The following is an 18,762-nucleotide window of genomic DNA, read 5'->3' as shown; positions in this document are numbered from 1 at the left end:
CTCCCTCTTGCCGGGCCTGGTTCCAGGAGCAGAACGCTGCCACCTACACCCTCAGCTCTGCTTCCATTTTACAGATGGAAGAATGGGAGCCCAGGAGCACGGGCAGCTCCGGCACCAGGATGTGGAGCTGGTAAGAGGAGACTCAGGACCCTCGCCTGAGAGGCTTCTTCCTTCTCCTGACCTGGCAGCCAGGAGTGGGCTCTGAATGGAGAGTGGGTGGCTGCCAGGCTCACAGGGGCTTGGGGGAGGGTGCAAGAGCCACGTGCCCTAGGGGAGCTCAAACTGCTGCTGTTAAACTGAGCTGAAACTCATCTGCCCAGAGGGCTTCTGCCCTGGCCAGCAGAGTCTCTGAGTTTCCAGGTCAGAAGCAGGGGGTATGCTCTGTCCTCCCCCTGAGAGAAGACCACACTGGAGCGTTCTGGTCCTGCTCCGTCCCACCATGTGACCTTGGATAAGTTCCAGCATTCTCCCGGTGTCAGTGTCCTCATCCACCCAAGGAGGATGGGGCAAGGGTTTAGAGGCAGTTTCCGGGCTACATCACTTTCGTCCAACTGAAACAATGCTCAGTAAGAAAAGCAAGAGTGGGAACCTGGTCCTTCTCACCTGCTTCTGAGGCCTGCTGCCCTCAGGGGGGTTCTGAGGGGGAGGGGGAGGAGGAGGAGGAGAAGGGGGAGGAGGAGGGGAGGGGGAGGAGGAGGGGGAGGAGGAGGAGGGGGAGGAGGAGGAGGGGGAGGAGGAGGAGGGGTAGGAGGAGGACGGGAGGAGGGGGAGTAGGGGGAGGAGAACGAGGAGGAGATGCCATAATTAGCCAGATAACTGGGGGTGGCGCTGGGAATGCTAGGGCAGAGGCAGAACCTCCTGGAGTTCCCAGGATGGAGATCAGCCCTGGTGAAGAAGGGAGGGGTTTGCCAACGCTTCCTGAAAGGAACTGTCAGAAACTGAAAAACAGGAGGGCACAGTGGCCAGGGCACAGCTTGGGCAGAGCCATGGAAGAGCAGGGAGCTGACATTTGTGAAGCTCTCCTAGGAGTCTGGCTTAAGAGATATTCTCATTTATGCCACACACCCTGGGAGGTGGAGGGGAGGAAATGATCACCCAGAAGGCTCAGGAGACATCCCCAAGGTCACATGGCTGGGAAGTTGAAGAGCCTGGATGTGAACTCTGGCATCAAAGACTCTAGACCTTCACTGTCCACTGTGGTGGCCCCGAGCCACTGTGGCTGTTGGACACCTGAATAGCAACTAGTCCAAACTGACGTGTGCTGTAAATGTAAAACACACTGAGTTTCGAAACTCAGTATGAAAAGTAGGCGAACTATCCCATGAGTAGCTTTTATATTGATTACATGTTGAATTATGTTGGATATATTGAGTGGAATAAAATACATTATTAATTCACTTCACCTATTCTTTTTACTTTTTTAATGTGGCTACTAGAAAATTTTAAATTATATCCATGGCTTGCATTATATCCCTTTTGGACAGAGCTGGTCTATGCCATGAAAACAGAAATGCACAGGAAAGATTTAAAGGAAGAGAGTGGGAACTCACCCACTTTTTGATGGGGGAGGCAGGGCCAGATGGTGAGGTTCTCAGGGATCAGGTGGGCGCAAATATCAAAGATGACTGAGCAGTGGACTGTCTGCCTACCCTCCTCTGTCCCAGCTGGACGCCAGCAACAGGTGGACGGGGGCCAGGGATGACCATTCCCCTGTGGTCCCCCCAATTTCCCAAGATACATCAAGCCATAATAGTTGCCATAGAAACAGTAAATCTTCCTGAAAACTGAACTTGGCAGCAAGGGGGTGGTGGTAGGAGAATCTACCATAAAGAGAGAGGGAGGGAGCCAGGCTTATCCGGAGAGGAAATCTGTGTATGCTGTGTGTTGGGGGCAGGGTGGTGCATGAGCTCCCACCCTGGAGGGACAGGGAGGGATGCACAGCTCAGGCGGTGTTTGCACAGAGCTTTCCGGGCCTTCCTCCCTACTGCCCCACCCCCCCTTACCAATTCACCAGAAATTTCCTATCTTGTTCTCGCATTCTGACTCTGGGACGCAAGTGGGGGTGGGGGCAGATAAGCACCAGCCCTCCCTGATCCCACCGTCGCACCTCAGCCCCTAGCAGAGTCGGTTTCCCTAAGAATATCAGAGGGGGTGGTCAGGGGCATGAAAAAACAAATTGGAGTGTGTTACAGCACTAGAAGCAGGCCATTCATTGCCCAGCTGAGAGGGTGGGAAACAGGCAGATCGAACAGCAGCTTTGTCGCGCGCTCTCCGGGCCATCTTGGACAAGGGCCTCGGCTTGCCCATCTACGGACAGAAGTCGATGTTGCACTAACTACAGGCCCCCCCGTGTTCTCTGACTTCTCCCCACTTTAGGGTGGCACCTAAGCTCCCAGGTCCCAGGCAGCATGGCACATGTGTGTGCCATGGGGCTGGTGCACTTGGGCGGTGCTGGGTACTCCTGCTCACCAGGCCAAAGTAAGAGCCCCTTGAGCTCGACCTGGAAACTGGTGCCACTGGTACCCACTTCCAACTCCCCGCAGGGAGGGTCAGAGAGATAAAGGGTTTTGAAAGTGGGAGTGGGGGAAGGCGGAAGCCTCTGCTCTCCCATTAGAGTTCCTCCTTCCACTTGACACAAAAGCCCATTCAACAGAGGGGGAGACTTGAGTCCTAGGGAAGGGGACCCAGGTGGCATATGTTTTATGGTTTAAGCCAGAGCTTGCCTCTCTCCATGGGTACAAAGTTAGTTCTCTTTCGAGTCTGTCCAAAATTCCTCCCTCTTTTTTTTTTTTTTTTTTTCTAGTTCCAGATTTTACTAAGCTATGGTTAGGCCAGCATGCCAGGATGTCAGGTATCCAGTCACTGCTCTCCCATGGCAGAGAGCCCCCACATGCTAGCCTGGCCAAAGTCTCTTTCTCTCAAGGCTGCACCCTTCCCACCGAGGGGCAGCTCAATTTAGGAAAAACCCCTGTTCACAGGCACCACCACCTCCCCCCCGCCCCCCGCCCCAGAACTATGGGAGGGGAGCGAGGAGACTGGAATCCCAGAACGCCCTTTCATCCCCAAAGGGCCTGAGGACCAACCACCTTACAAACGGGGAAACAGACCTAAACATAGGCTAAGACCGGCCCAAGGTCACACACCAAGCACAAGGGGGAAAATCCGGGGCTAGAACTCAGTTGTTCTATCTACCTCTAGCCCCTCCCCAAGGTTGATTCCCGGAGATGCTCACAGAGGAGGAGGCAGCCCCAGTGGCCCGCGCCCTACCCCAGGCCCCAAGCGACACAGAACAGGGGGAGGCGTCTTCGGGCCTCTAGCCAGGGCCAGCTGCAAACCGCATCCTGGGTCCCCAGGCGCCGCGGACCCGCCCCGCCCCTCCCTCCGCTCCCCGCAGCCCCAAGCCTTTGTCAGCCACGCGCTCACACGCTCACACACACATCCGCGCCGCCCGCGAGCACACACTTGGTTTCCCCTGGCACACACCCGCAAGGGGCGCGCGCACTCGCCGCACGCACGCAGGGGAGTGGAGACGGCGGAGGAAGGAAGGAACTGACCGGCTACGGACCGACAGACAGCCTGGGCTGGGGGAAGGGGAGGAGAGGCCCGGGAACCTGAGGCTGGGGCGGATGGGGGCGCGGAGGCCAGAACGCAGAGAGACGCAAAGGAGACTCTCTCGCAGAAGAGGACAACGGATAGGACGTCAAGGGCTGGCGAGGACGCGCGGGCTACTCCAGGGGTGGGGACTCCCCCAACCCCTGGCCCAGGGGTGCGGGGGCCGGTCCCTGGATTGGACCAGTAGATCTCAGGGCATCACTTGCCCAGTTGTGCCTGAACGGAGGGCCCTTAGGGACCCCACGAAAGGCTTGGATATAGGGGGCCTGGGACCGAAGGCACCCCGAGGTACCTCGAGGCAGAGGGTCCTGGTTCTTGGGCTGGGTGGGGCAGTCGCTCACCTGCTACGGTGTACCTGTCCAGGTAGTTGAGCACGTTGCCCAAGCTGAGGATGGCAGCGGCTGCCCCCCGCCCGCGGCCCAAGCTGGCTGGTTTGGGCTGCTGAGCGCCGAGGCCCTTGGCAGCGGCTGCGCAGCTGGGGGTGCTGGGGGTGCTGGGGGGTGCAGAAGGGGCCCGTCTCACGCTGCCCGACAGCGTCTGCACCTCATCGTCGGCGGTCACCACTCCAGCGGCGCCCGCTGCCCGCGCCCCGCAGCAACCGCCACCGCCGGCCCCTCGCTGCGCCCCCCGGCGCCGGCGCCGCCGCTCCGCGTCCGCCTCCTCCTCCTCCGCGCCGCCCGCCGCCGCCGAGGCGCATTCCAGGCACATCATGCCGGCCGGGACCGGGGCGGCGGGGGGCGCGGGGGGCGCGGGGCCCAGCTTGGGCCCACTCAGTGCGTGTGTGCGCCGAGGAGCCGCCGCTGCACCATCCCGGCCGGGCCCCGTCGGCTCCTGCGCTCCGACCCCGGCTGCGGCGCTGCCACCGTTTCAGCCCGGTGCGCCGCGGTCGCCGCCGCCGCTGCTCTGACAGCTGCGGCCCGGCCCCGCCCACCAGGCCCGCGCCCAATCAGCCCCGGGCTCGGGCCACAGCCCCGCCCCGCACGTGCTGCCCCCGGGGGGCGGAGGGGGAGGGCCGGGCCGCAGAGCCCCTCCCGCCCGACGGGGGCGCAGTCACTGTGGAGCCGCGCGGCCGCCGAGGCTCACGAGGACACGGAGGGGGTTTGTGGGGAGCTACGGAGCTAAGAGTAGCGTCCGGGAAGCAGGACTTCCCAGCACCCACTCAGTGCCCTCCTCGCTCCCTACCGCGGCGGAGACTCTGGGAGAGAGCTGAGGGCTAGAGCTCAGGGCATACGGACATCCTGGAGAGAGGGTCTCAGACGGTTAAGTCAGGGGCGCGGGTAGGAGGACCCGTGGCCTTTCCAGCAGCTACTCACCCGCCATGATTTAATCAGTTCAGGGAGGGCTGCGTAAGAACCAAGAAGCGTGACGGGTGGGGGGTTGGCCCGGGACCCAGGCCTCCACCAGTCACAGAAGGCTATGTCGCCCACCTCTCCAGGGACGCTCAGATCCAGCCCCCTGCCGGGCCCATTCCTGTGTGCACACCGAGACCCTACCCCTGCCCCTCAGAAGGGCAGCCCCTGGCAGAGAGAGCCAGGGCTCCAACCGGCCCCCTCCCCCACCCCCGAAACAGGGCATTGAAAGGGGGTCTTCTCTCCTGAGGGCACGGCAACGGGCAACCGCAAGCATCACACTTCAGCAGCACACGACAAAGCCCTGAATGGGAGACAGGAGGCTGGGTCCTAGCCCAGTTCTGCCCTGGTGTGTGACATGACCCTAGACAAGACCCCTAACTTTCTCTGGATCTCAGTTTCTCTCTCTGGGGGTAGATAGGAGGATAGGGTTTAAAGGGTCTGGAAGTCCCCCAGGTCCTCCCTTGGGGGAGCGGGGAGCCCTGTCTCCTGTGCAGAGTGGTCAGGTAGTTTCTGTATTCAGGGCCACAATCTCCACTCTCACCCATCTCAGAGGGGCTGTGGTTTTGGTAAGCTCCCTCCGCCACTCATTCGTTTGCAGCTTTGAAATGAAAATCCTGTACAGAGTGCTGAGGACGTAATGTTAGAACTAGACAGAGCCTGGGAAACCAGAATTATTCGCACACAGGTTCCAGGGCCCATAAATGACCCTACCATGGACATGCAGCTAGTCGGCAGCAGGGCTGGTGCTGACCCAGGTTGGTGCAATCACTTCGGCCTGGGCTGGGAGCTCAGATCCCACCGCAGGCTGCTCCAGAGCCCACATCCATGGGCAGGTGCATCTCGTGAAGGTGTCGGCCACAGTGAGTCATGGCATAGCCAACGGGTGACACAGCACAAGGCACCCGTCCCCACTCCCGCCCCACTGTCTCTCGTGAGCAGAGTTGATCCCCAAGCTGGTGCTTCTTGGCGCCTTCGAGGTGTATTTTAAATTCTGCAAAGTGACTAAAAATAGGCTTCGACGTGTTGGGCGTGAATGACTGTGACGGGAGGGTTAGGAAAATAGATTTCATTCTGAAAGTTGCCTTGCTGCCTCTTTCCAGCTTGCTGAGCGCAGGCCTGCAAAGCTGGATGAGGGAAGTTCCACGGGGTGGCCCAGGATGGCAGGTGATTCAACAGGGAAGGACAGACCTAGGAGCTCCATGGGATTGGGACTGAGCCCTGGCACTGACTTTCATAACTGTGTGATGGTGCCAGCTAAAGGACAGTGCCCAGCAGGGGGATGTGGCCAGCTAGGGGACTGTCCAGCAGTGAAGAAGGCAGAACCATGGCTCTAAGCCCAACACCATGGTCCCCTTCCCACTCCCCAAAATTCCTCATCCTTTCAGCCACAGCTCTGCCCAGGGAGCAGTTTTAGGCCTTAGCCGGGAAGGGGAGCGTTCCCTTTCCGTGGCACTGCCTTTCCACCACTGAGTAGGCTCCGGAGCACGGGAGAATTGGCAGAGTTTTGAGCCTTTCAAATTTGGGGGACCTCTAAGCTGCCACCAAGCAAGCCAACCATTCCCAGTCTGTGGGTTTTTCTGGGATTTTAACTCAAAGGCACTCTCTAGAGTGGGTCCTTAGGTGGGATAAGGGGCCACCAAAGGCACGGTAATGGGGAGGAAAATAAGCCCTTTTGGGCTGTATGGCCCTGGGAGAGTCACTGTGGCCTCCTGAGAGCCTCTGGGACCATCAGCTATAGAACTTGTAGGGTTCTTATCTTCATCTCACAGATAAAGGGACCCAGGGAAGAGAAGTAATCTACCTAAGGTCACTAGTAAATGATGAGGCTTGCACTAAACCCAGGTGTGTCTACCCCTAATCCAGTGTTTCCTCTACTGCCCCATAGCGATGTTCTTAGCTTCTCCAGGACAGAGCTTTCTCATCAACGTGATGGGAGGCTGAACTCAATGATGGCTAAAGGGCCTTCTGATACTCATTCATTAGGTCTAGACCATAATTTCAAAACAAACGGGGCACATTTCATTAGCGGCCAGTGTCCCAAGGGCAAGTATGTTTGGGAAATGGTGGGATAAACACAGAGAATTAGGTTTCCTAACTGAGGAACTTTCCAGAGTGTTTAATCTGAGAGTGTACACTCTGGAGTGTACACATGGGAGTCTCCCATGGGGAAGTATAGGCTGCCATGTCCCCATGTGTACTAGACCACAGAACATCTCGTAAGATGACTACAGCTTTGCAGGACACACTCTGAGAAACACTGGCTCCCCCACGGCTGCTACCTGGGAGCTCAGTCCACCTCCCCTCTGCCCATCTCCCTACACAGGAGTGTCTCCAGGGCTCAGCCTCAGTCTCCTCCCTGCTCACATGGCACACTCTCCCTTGGCTGCCTCTCACCCATGCTTGGGCTTTCAACAATTATCCACCTCCCTAGGACACCCCAACCTCCATCTCTAGATGTGGCCTCATCTCCAAGCACTAGGTCCACATGCAGTTTCCTGCACTCTCCTCCCTAGATATCCCCCAGCACCTTGAACTCAGCACATCCAAGACTGAACTCACCGTCTTTCCCCTAAACCTGCTCCCACCCAGGATCATTTATCTCTTGACAAATAGCAGCAGCATCCACATTGTCACTGAGCTGGAAACCTGGGAGCCATTTGGGACTCCTTCCTCTCCCTCAACTCCCACCTCTAGGGCCTGTCCATTTTTTCTCTTTAATATCTCCCAGTGTCCCAATTGCTCATGGACTTAGCTCAAACCTTTCCATGTCTCACTTGGACCCTTTTAAAGATGAACACCACCTGTTCCAACATTCCCCTCCAGTCTTTTTCATTTCTTTTTTTTTTCAGCCACATGTGAAATCTTAGTTCCCCGACCAGGGATCGAACCCACAGCCCCTGCAGTGGAAGCATGGAGTCTTAACCACTGGACTGCCAGGGAAGTCTCCCCTCTGGTCTTTTCTTCATATTTTTTGCCAGTAATTTTCTAAATCACACATACAACCCTACCACTACCTTGCACAAAACTTTTCCACGGCTCCCCACTGCCTACAGGATTAAAAATATCTGAGTTGCTATCTACGAAACAGAAACAGACTCACAGAGAACAGACTTGTGGTTGCCAAGGGGGAGGGGAGGTGAGGGAGGGATGGATTGGGAGTTTGGGATTAGCAGATGCAAACTATTATATATAGAATGGATAAACAACAAGGTCCTACTCTATAGCACAGGGAACTCTATTCAATATCCTGTAATAAACCATAATGGAAAAGAAAATGAAAAAGAATATATATATGTATAACTGAAACACTCTGCAGTACAGAAGAAATTAACATGACATTGGAAATCAACTATACTTAATAAAATAAATTTTTAAAACATATCTAAATTCCTTAACATGATCTCCGATAACCCTTCATGACCCATGCCAATCTCCAGCCTCAGATCCTACTACCCATCTCTCAAATTACACTCGTCTACACTGAAAATTGATCTCCCTGAACTCGCTCATAGTTATGATACTTCCTGGAGCCCAGAGGAGTGGCAGGAATTGGGGGCAGTTGTCTCTAGTCCCTGCTCTCCCCTCAACACAAACGCCCTTGTCCTACTAACACACTGGTGGTTCAGGACCACGGAGAGCGTCACCTGGGCAGCCCCCTCCCCTGGCTTTTTAGTCCTGCTCTGCCTATGCTGTCTACCTAGGTCACTCCTCCCATGAGTCCTTCAGAAATCCAGCACAGCCATGACTTCCTCCAGGAAGCCCTCCCTGACCTGCTTGTTTACACTGTCATTTCCTCCCCTAGGTTACTTGAGTAACCTGTGTATCCCTCCTCCATCACACCAAACTCACTGTGCTGATTATGTTTGTACATGCGTCCACCACTCCCCCCCACCAGCCCAACAACAGATCGTGAGCCTTAAGGGTCCATACGCTGTCTGATTCACTTCCGCTGTCCAGGACAGAGGAGGTGCTCAGAGAATGTTTGTGACTGAATGAGTAAATGACATTTAGCAGGTGCTCAGTAAGTGTGCGCTGATTTGCATCATGGATCTGCTGCTCTGCGTGACTCAGAACCAGCCAGATTCCTCTCCGGGCCCTTCTGGTAAAGGCATTTTCTCCCTGATTGACTCCACCCTCCATTAACTTCCCTGTGCCATTTCCCTCCACCCTTTGAATACGTTCTCCACAGCTCACCACCCACGGGTAGGGAGAGGACACCTCCTCTCTGCTCCTGCTGTTGTCAAGCTGGGGACTCTTGGAGCCCCTCCACCCCCCCAGCCTGGGCCTGCCTCACGAGTTCTGCTCAGAACGCCTCGTCTCTGCCTCTCTCTCCTGCTCAGAACAGATGCCTCTGAGCCCCACTAACACAGAAGTTCCTGTTCTTTTGAACATTCTTAACACTTTCTGAATTATAGACGCTCCAATCTCCTTTGATCATGGACTCAGACTATCAGAAGTGAAGAATCCCTTGAAGGACCCTGAGTCCAGCCTCTTCCCTGTCCCATGAGAGGCTGCATCTGAGAGAAGGCCAGTGGCCTGCCCAAGATCACTGTAATGGACACAGTCTTTGGTTTTTGTGGGTTTTTTTTTTTTCCGGTCTTTTATTCTTTCACTGATGTTTTATTTTGATGCTCAATGTCCATTTCCCTTCCTAAGTGCACCCTGGTTTCCTGGTCTTAATGGAGCTATAAATCAAGGCATGGGCATAGGATCCAACTGGACTCTCTCATACAGGGCTTTAAATCTTGAGTAGGGTGGAAAAAGAATAGGGAGAAAATGTCCCAATAAGATGGCCCCAGAGCCCTGGCTCCTGAATCTCCAATCTTCCCATAGATTCTGTGAGCTCCTGAGGTCTTCAACAAATCCCTTTCTTGCTTAAGATATCAGTCAGTTTCTGTTGCACACCACCCTACAACCTTAACTGATGTGGTCACACAGAAAGAGCACGTGAAGTCCCATACCTCCCTGTGTCCGATAAGGCTTGGCTCCAACAACCTCTGGTTGCCTCCTGCAGCTGCATTAAACCAGAAAGCTCACAGGCCCACCCAGGCATGGAGGAAAGATAGACTCTTCAGGGAATGAAACAGACTGATGTCTGGTGTTGCAGGGGGACAAGCCAGGATTGGGGTGACCATCTCGATGCACGTGTTTAACCCTCCAAGCCTGAGGTCAGGGTGGAAGAAGAGTTTTCTCATCCAGACCCTATAAACACCTCCTCACATGCTCACACACCAACACAGAAATGAGCACGCACAGGCACATGCACACTGACCAAGCACACCTGCATACCTGGATGACACCTGGGAGCTGGAACGCAGCGTGTGTCCAGGAAGAGCAATTAACACATGATGTGAGCAGATCAGGTCAGAGGGCCTCGTCCTGCTCAGCAGTGTGTTCCCCAATCAACATTCCCAACAAGTGAGTCCAGAGTTTCAGGGACTGATCACCCAGCAAGTGCCCTGTTGGCCAGAAAGGTGTGTTCTATTGACCACTCCTCCTGCCTAGCCTGGGATCTCAGAAACCTATACCTGTGACCTCAGCACAGTGAGGTCTGGGTGACCAGCCCCAGAGAGGCAAGGGGTGGGAGCTGAGTACAGCTGGGGTTGGGCTGCTTGCAGAACAGATACTGGTCTCCTCCTCCCAGAGTCTGCCAGCCCGCGCTGCTCCTGCCCCGCCTCAAAACACTTTGGATGATAACATCGTATAAACTCCTGGTGGGGCATTTTGTCTAGCTCAGTCCCAGAAAGCACCACCCTGCCCTGCCTGGCAACCCAAACCCCAGAAAGCACTTGAGTCAGAAAGAACTACCCTGATTATAGGATTCAAGCTCCAGCTCCTCAGCTGGCATCTGAGCCCTCTGGTCCCAGCCAGTCTCTCCTGCTTCCTCTCTCTCCCCCAAAATACACATACCCCCTCCTTCCTGACCACACCACACCTCTCCGTGATTCATCACATATCTTCTGCCTCACCCCCTGCACCTCTGCCTGTTCTATCCACCAGGGATTCCCTTCCCCACACCTTCTCTGGCTATTTACCAGCTCCTAGGCTGACTCCTCAAAGCTTCTGAGGCATGTAACCCCTTCTTCTGCCCATAGGTGTGCCTCACTTGGCCCAGCCAAGTGTTTCCCTGTTCCTTCTGGGGCTGTGAGGTCCAAGGGCAGGGTTGGAGTCACTGCCCAACACCAAGATGGGCACCCACTGGTACCAACGCAAGTTTCTGGAACTGGCATAAGTGAGGTTTCTGATCTTTCTCCCCAGCCTGAGGACTCTGAGGTGGGAGAGGTGGGGGTAGCTGATGACTCTTGGGAAGCCCTTGCCCATCTCCTGGGAGCTGAATCTCACAGGGGTCCTCCCCAGGATTGTAGGGAGGAAGATCCTGGAGCTGGGCTTCTGTGGACCTAGACCCAGCCCGTGAGAAATCACATGAGGTCTAGGTTAGAAAAATCACATTCAACACACCTCTTAAATATAGCTGGGGAGTCTGCAGCTCAGAGAGTACAGGAAGTGGCCTGGGTCACACAGCCAGTGAATCCCGCACAGACTGACTGCCTCCTTCTCAGAGGAAACCAAGTATGATACTGTGATTTCTAATAAGAAATATATATTTGGTCTTCATCCTGTTTCTGGCACAGAGCTCCTAAAACCCTTGGAGTTTCCTAGGTGATGAGAGCCCTAAAAGTGTCTTTCCTTTGTTAAGGAGGTGACTCTTGGATCTCACCTAAGGATGAGGCTGCTTGCCAGAGAACCAGCCTTGTGATTAGAAGGTTGGAACTTTCAGTTCCACCACCCCCGCCAACTACTCCGGGGAGGGGAGAGAGGCTGGAGATTGAGATCAATCGCCAGCGACGATTTAATCAATCATGCCTAAGTAATGAAGCCTCCGTAACATCTAAAAGGACTGGGTCCAGAGAGCTTCCGGGTTGGTGAACAAACACATGGACATCTGGGGAGAGTGGTGCCTGGAGACAGCATAGAAGCTCCACGCCCTTTCCCCATACCCTGTCCTATGCATCTCTTCCATCTGGCTATTTCTGAGCTATACTTTATAATGAACTGGCAATATAGTGAGTAAATGGGTTTCCTAAGTTCTCTAGCACATTAATGGAACCCAAGGACGGGGTTGTGAGAACCTTGGACTTGCAATTGGTCACAGCCTGGACTTGTGATTGGCATCTGAAGCGTGGCACAGGGGTGGCAGGGACAGTCTTGTAGGACTGCACCCTTACCCTGCGGAGTCTGATGCTATCTCTGGGTAGATAGTCTCAGAGTCGAGTTGAATTGTAGGACCCCCAGCGGGAGTCAGAGAATCGCTTGGTGGTGTGGGAACGGCACCCCTCCCCCGCACCCACACTGTAACTGGGTGCAGAACCCTTACCATGCATCCTCATGAATCCTTTCTCTCCTAACTTCAGGGCCAGCCGTTTCAGGAGCGCCAAGCATCAGATCGTGGGTGGAGGGGGAGGTCACCCTGGTGACGGCTGCTCCTGAGGGGGTGCTGAGACTTGGGGGTGAGCGTGGCAGGCGCGGACTGAGCGGGAGCGTCCAGCTCCTGGAGCCTGTCCCATCCAACATAAGGGGCAGGGAGGACACCACAGGGGGGCAGGGGTGGAGCAAGCAAGGGTCAGGAGGTGAGTGTGAGTCGGGGTCACTGCTCAGCTGGTCACAGCTGCTGGGAGGCAGGCCCAGCCTGGTACACCGAAGGTGGCGATTAGCAAGTGAACAGTGATTGCCTGGCTGGGCACCAGGGCAGGGGAGACCTGCTTATGCTCATGGCGGAAAGAACATGCCTCCCCACTGCTGCCCGCCTGGAAGCTGTGGATCTCCTGCGGGGCCCACTGCGCCCAGCTGCTCCGAACCCAGGGGCAAATATGAGTCCCAGCGAGCCGGCCCTCCCTGTGGGGGAGGAGGCCGGGATGCAGAGCAGGGCCCTCGTGCACAGCCATGCCAGCCCCCAGCGTGGGTCTGTGCAGCCCTGGGCACTCCTCTGAGTGTCTCCTTGGTTCCTGCAGCCACACTCCCACAGCAGCACGGGAGCAGAAACCTCTCTTCAAGACTACTGATTCAGCCCCCACTTTAGTTCAGAGGGTGATGCACGCAGAGGGCTGCCCTGTGCCCTCCTGACCCTGCGACTGGGGAACCTGGGTCAGAGCAGGCGGTCCAGGGTGGGGACGCCCAGAGGCCCACGCTGAGCAGCCCTGCATCCTTGGCCCAGACTGCCCACCTCCTCGTCTCCTGATTCTAATCCCAGCAGAGACACCTTGAGGCTATAAATAACATAGGTCTAAAGGCCTATATCCACGGGCTTTGTACTGACCACACTTTAATTGGGCCCGCTGGCAGCCAGGCTGAGGGCCCCGGGCTGGCGTGGCCTCGTGCTGGGTGCAGGCACAGGCTCAGGCCTCCCACCGAGGGCGCTGACAGCTCAATTCCCAGCCCAGCCGCAGGCGCTGCCAGCTCTCTAGCTGGGAGCGAAGAAGTGGCAGGTGCAGCTTGGCCAGGGTCCCGGAGCCGCAGTCAAAGGTGGGCAGAGGCACTGATACAGTGGAGGCCGCCCAGAAGGGTGCGAGCAGGGTGGGTGGGACCTCCTCGCTGCAGGGCAGGGGCCTCAGGGGTCCTCTGGGGAGGCATCTGTGCTAGGAAGCAGGCATTGGCTCTCCATGGCCTCGCTGTCCACGTCCTTGCTGTCGGGGATCCCTGTGGGAAGAAATCGCTCAGCCAGCCCCAAAGGAGGCAAAGGTGTTTTGGGACGAGGCCTGGGCACAGTCTGTCATGAAATCCTCTAGCTTCCGTTTTCAAAATAAATTCCAGATCCGACCCGTTCTCCCCACCTTCAATGCCACCACCACGGTCCCAGCCCCACTGCTCTCCCCTGACGGCTGCAGGGCCTCCTATGGTACCTCTGCTTCAACACTAACCCCCTACAGTCTGTTCTCAACACAGCAGCACCAGAGTGGTGCTTTTAGGATGTAAATCAGACACCTTGGGGCTTGTGCACTGGAAACCAGAAAGCAGCTCACATCTCACTCTGTGTAAGGCCTCAGTCCCTACAAAGGCCCCCAAAGCCCCCACGCTCTGGTCCCATTACTGTCACCCTCGTCCCAACCACTGGCCCCCTTGCTCCTGCTCCAGCCACACTGGCCTCCTTGCCAGTCCTCAAACACATCAGGTCCATTCCTACCTCGGGGCCTTTGCACTAGCTTTTCCCCCTGCCAGGAGCACCTTCCCCCAGATAGCTGCATGACTCAGCCCCCGCGCAGTGCGGACCTCTCTGACCACCCTTTCAAAAACTGCAACCTGCCCCCACCTGTTCCTCTCTCCCCACTTTCCTGCTTTATGAACGTACTCTATCTTTTACTTCTGTTTGTTTCTTGTTTGTTTCGCTTCATGGGGGCTCGGACTTGGTGTTCACTCCCCAGCATCTGCAGCCTTGCCTGGCACATAGCAGGGACATAATAACTATGGGTGAATGAATGAATGAATGAACAAATAAATAAACTAGCCAGGGGCTCAGCAGGTGGGTGGTGATCCTTGCTCCTATAGGGTCAGCCCTGAGCCTGGTATGGGTGCAAGGCGGCAGGGGTACCTGTGCCTGGCTGCCGGGCCTGGGCCTGGTCTCTCTCCAGGCGCAGTGCAGTCAGCAGGAAGCAGCCACCACCCAGGGCGATAATGAAGGCGCAGCACAGGAAGCTCTGTTGAAGGCTGAGGAAGCGCTGCAGGTAGGAGTCGGGACGCCCAGCCGGCAGGGCGCTGGAGATCTGCAGAGGAGACAGGCTGGGTCTGTCGGGCCCACCAGACCGGCCTCCAGGCCTTCAAGTGCACTTCCTCCCTGGAGCCCTGCCATCCACCCAGCCTTACAAGTCCAGTGAGGTAGGGGCTGCCGGCATCTCCCAGGATGTGGCCCACTGTGATCTGAAGCGCCTCTGCCGTCCCCCGGCACCTGGGTACCACCACGGACTGCAAAACACAGAAGCACCAAGAGAGCTCCCCAAGCGAGGGCAAGGAGTAGGTGCCCCCTCATGTCCCCCGGCTGCCAAGGACCAGCCTGGTGGGGTGACAGCCTGGCCAAGAGAGTGGGATGGCAGGGGGTCGACGACCCCAATGCCTGAAGCCCCACCACTGAGCCTTCGGGTCGCTTGGAGGCTCAGGAAGGCTCCCTGGTCCCCTGGGATGGAGCTGCCAGGTCCCTGATGAAGGCCACCCCTCTTGAGAGTTCGCTGTTAAATCAGGGTGACCAGGCATGGCTGTGACAACAGTGATGGGGCAGGTGTGTCCCAGCTCAGGGGCCCAGAAGGCAGTAGTGTGGGCTGTGGGGTAAAGAGCGGGTGCACAGCTAGGCGCCTGCACGTGTGGGTACCTGGGCGGAGTGGTGTGGAGGGCTCAGCCCCCATCTCAAGAAGCCCCTCTGGGCAGAGACCGAAGGCAGCCTTGCTGAAAAGGCCCACTTGGGAGGTTAAGAATATGAATTCTGGGGCTTCCCTGGTGGCGCAGTGGTTAAGAATCTGCCTGCCAGTGCAGGGGACACGGGTTCCAGCCCTGGTCTGGGAAGATCCCACATGCCGCAGAGCAACTAAGCCCGCAAGCCACAACTACTGAGCCTGCGCTCTAGAACCACCCCGAGCCACAACTACTGAAGCCCGTGCGCCTAGAGCCTGTGCTCCGCAACAAGAGAAGCCACCGCAATGAGAAGCCCACACACCGCAACAAAGAGTACCCCCGCTCGCCACAGCTAGAGAAAGCCCGCGTGCAGCAACTAAGACCCAACGCAGCCAAAAATAAATAAATAAATTTATTTTTAAAAAAAAAGAATATGAATTCTGCAGTCAGATTGTCTGGGTTCCAGTCCCACACCCCCCACTCACTAGCCGTGTGACTTGGGGCAAGTCACTTCACCTTTCTGTGCCTCAGCCTCCTCATCCCCATATGGGGATAATAATAGTACCTACATAAAGGGTTACTTTCATTATCGTTCCTCATCTGATACCTGGAGAACATCAGGCTGAAATAATGCCCTATGATTCTAAGGGGCAGGAAGCGTCCAGGCATTTGGACGTGCTGTGCCTTCTGCTTGGCAAGCCTTCCCCTCCCTGGTCCAGCTGGAGCATCCCCATTCGTCCTTCAGGACTGACCTTTGGGCCACCGCCTCTGTGAAGCCTTCCCAGAGTTCAGGTGCCTGCCCTGAGCTCCCCCAGCTCGTGTGCACCCCTAACTGAAGGCACATCCCCCTCAGCTGGAAGAGTTCATGGTCCTCCTCCCCTTACCCTTACATTGTGCAGCAGCAAAGCTCCTGCCTAAGTTCTCTTGGGGTCCCTGGGGTTCAGCAAGGCACCAGGCACAGAGGGGACTAGCTGAAAGTTTGCCAACTAAATAAGTCAAGTAGAACCATCTTGGAGACTGGTCTCAGGAGAGGCCCTGCCAGAACCCAGGGCTGCAGCAGGGGAGGGGAGGGAGGCAGGAGGTTCAAGTAGAAGCCACACGGTCACACAGTCCCAACAGGGCAGCCACAGGGAAATTTCCCACCCCAGAGCCTTAGCCCCAAGGCCTAGTTGTCCATAATCTGAGCCCATCATGATAATAATTATTAACATTTATTAAATGCTTCCTGTATGCATTTTCTGTATCTCATATATATATATATTTTTTATATATCCACTCAACCAACCCATGAGGGAGATACGATTACTAGCCACATGTGACAGATGAGGAAACCCTCCACAGAGAGGGTGAGTAACTTGCCCAGGGTCACCCAGCCAGGCAATAGCAGGGCTGAGATTTGATCCCAGGCCTTCTTCTCCAGGGTCTGACCTTTGACCATTCTGCTGTTAGAAGCAAGAAGGAAACTTTCCAGCAATATTTACGCATTTTTTATAGAACATTTGGAAAACAGTGAGAAGAACCAAGAGGACAAGCTCACCCCTAGCCCTGAAAACCGCTCACTGGCAGCAATATCGGGGAAGGGAACTCCAGACAGGGGACGGTGTGAGCCAAGGTGTAAAGGCCAGAGCCCGGGGACTGGAGGGAGGGCTTTGTGGGTGGGCAGGGCAGAGCAGCAAGAGTCACTCTTGAGGGTGACCGGCTGGTCCCGGAGTCACCGGCGCTGAGCCACTCTGTCCAGATGGTGAGAGAGGCCGGGCCTCCCACCCATCACCTGGACCTGCCAACAAGCCTGACAAGGAACTGACCACAGCTTTGCACCTTCCCCAAGTGCTTCCTTCTCACCCCATAATTATGTGATTACTCACTGGTGGTTCTGGGCAGAAGGGCAGGGCCTCCTAGAAGATGGACTCAGTGTCCAAGAAAGTCCATGCAGGGGCTGGCTGGACCCTCCCTTCCTCCCCTCCCAGGAACTCCAACCTGCGGGACCTGGACCAGCCCCTGATGCCAGTGGCGGGAGACGTAGGTCTCCCCCTGCCTGTTCTGGGTCCCCAGGGTCTCCATGTAGCCAGGGGCCAAGGCTGGGCCCCACCAGCAGCTGGAGAGCCCAGCAGGTAATTTTAGAAGTTCAGAGGCTTTTGGGTTCCCCAAACTCCAGGCTCACTCTATTCCGAGACAAAAACCCCTCTGTTTTTGACTCACCCTTCTTAGAAGAGCTGTTCCCTTTATAGCCAGAGGCATAACCAGCGCCAATCAAGGGCGTGCATCAAGGGAGTGCAGAAAGTCAGTTACTGGTTACTGCACCAGTCACCAGGTGCAGACTCCCTGGCAGCCTGCCTCACGTTCCCCACTCAGCCTCCCCACCCAGACACCCCTGGGAGGGTGAGACTGACAAGTGAGCAGACAGCTACCTCGGGGCAGCAGGCAGAGCAGGGAAGCACAGAGACCGGCCAGAGGGAGAACAGGAGGGTGACGACCCCCCAGCGGGAGGGGGTGGCGATGTGCTGAGGAGGTGGGAGGTGAGCCTGGTGGCAGATTTCCAGCAGCCTGAGGACAGACCTGGAGCGAGTCCCCCTTCTACCCTACTCCCCACGGTTGGCGGTGGGCAAGCTGGAGCGGAGCCCAGACAGACAGGAGGGTGGGGAGGGAGCCAGAGACACCATCAGTAGGTCTGGGGAAGCAGGGAGCTCATCTGGGGAGACACACTCTCCAGCCTTCCAGGAAGCAAGGCGCTCCGAGGCCCCGCTGGGCAGGGGGAGGTTGCCGGAGGTGGGTCTAAAGTGGGTCTTGGCTGTAATCAGCCAAGGTCCTTTTTATTAACTGACCCACCAGGAGGGAGGGGCTTCCCAGCGTACAAAGAGTGAGCTCCCCGTCAGAGAGTAGGTGAACAAGGGGACGGACTGCACTAGTCAGAGTGTCGCAGAGGGTTCACGAGCTGGGGAGCTGGCTACACTAGACCAGTGTATTCCAGTGCGTTCTGAGGAACGGCTCTACCGGGATCACGCAGGACATTGGACAGCAATGCAGATCCCTCGACCCAGCACAGACCCAACTGAATCAGACTCTGAAGACAGAGGGCCTGGAAGCTGAATTTGTAACAAGCTCCCCCAAACCTGATTCTTAGGCTCAGTGAAGTTTGGGAACCACTGAAGAGCCCCTGAGGTCTCTTCCCCAGAGAGAATCTGGATTCCCCTCCTTGTGGATAAGCAGATCAAAGAGAGCCGTGTCCCTGAGGCAGGACTGACATGGGGCCATGGAGCCCACAGCAACCCCTCAGGAACGTGCGTGATACGGGCTTAGCTCACTCTGCCTGCGTAGCCTGGGCGTAACTGGTAGGTAGGTACCACCTTTCTACCTACTGCACACTTGAGCAAACCAAGGCCAGCCAGAGGGGCGCAGGGCTGGGAGTGGAAGCAGGTGGACTGTT

The 18,762-nt window shown here is 56.4% G+C and overlaps 2 protein-coding genes across 5 annotated transcripts in view; both read right to left on the bottom strand.

Moving 5' to 3' along the window:
• SPNS2 (SPNS lysolipid transporter 2, sphingosine-1-phosphate) overlaps window positions 1-10,271 on the bottom strand; it is a 41,341-nt gene extending 31,070 nt beyond the window's left edge. Inside the window, exon 1 of one of the 2 annotated variants that reach the window (XM_081219242.1) lies at window positions 10,254-10,271. Coding sequence is in view for 1 of the 2 variants with exons in the window: in XM_081219241.1 (XP_081075367.1) it covers window positions 3,954-4,323 (370 nt within the window). In the remaining variant the exon portion in view is untranslated. Of the gene's footprint in view, window positions 1-3,953; window positions 4,498-10,253 lie in introns of those variants that run through there. The other variant, XM_081219241.1, reaches the window with a different exon arrangement.
• A 2,996-nt stretch (window positions 10,272-13,267) lies between these two features.
• The window catches only part of SPNS3 (SPNS lysolipid transporter 3, sphingosine-1-phosphate (putative)), a gene marked incomplete at its 5' end in the record, with an annotated part of 44,776 nt that continues 39,281 nt past the window's right edge, over window positions 13,268-18,762 (bottom strand). For 2 of the 3 annotated variants that reach the window (XM_081219243.1, XM_081219244.1), the window contains 3 exons: window positions 13,268-13,658; window positions 14,548-14,719; window positions 14,820-14,918. In XM_081219243.1, the coding sequence (XP_081075369.1) occupies window positions 13,570-13,658; window positions 14,548-14,719; window positions 14,820-14,918 (360 nt within the window). In that variant the 3' untranslated portion in view covers window positions 13,268-13,569. The remainder of the gene's footprint in view (window positions 13,659-14,547; window positions 14,720-14,819; window positions 14,919-18,762) is intronic. The other variant, XM_081219245.1, reaches the window with a different exon arrangement.

Source organism: Mesoplodon bidens (assembly GCF_964165515.1).
Source record: "Mesoplodon bidens genome assembly, chromosome: 19".
NCBI classification, from domain to species: domain Eukaryota; kingdom Metazoa; phylum Chordata; class Mammalia; order Artiodactyla; family Ziphiidae; genus Mesoplodon; species Mesoplodon bidens.
Note: the sequence above shows the minus strand (reverse complement) of the source record. Positions and strands in the feature narration are given on the sequence as shown.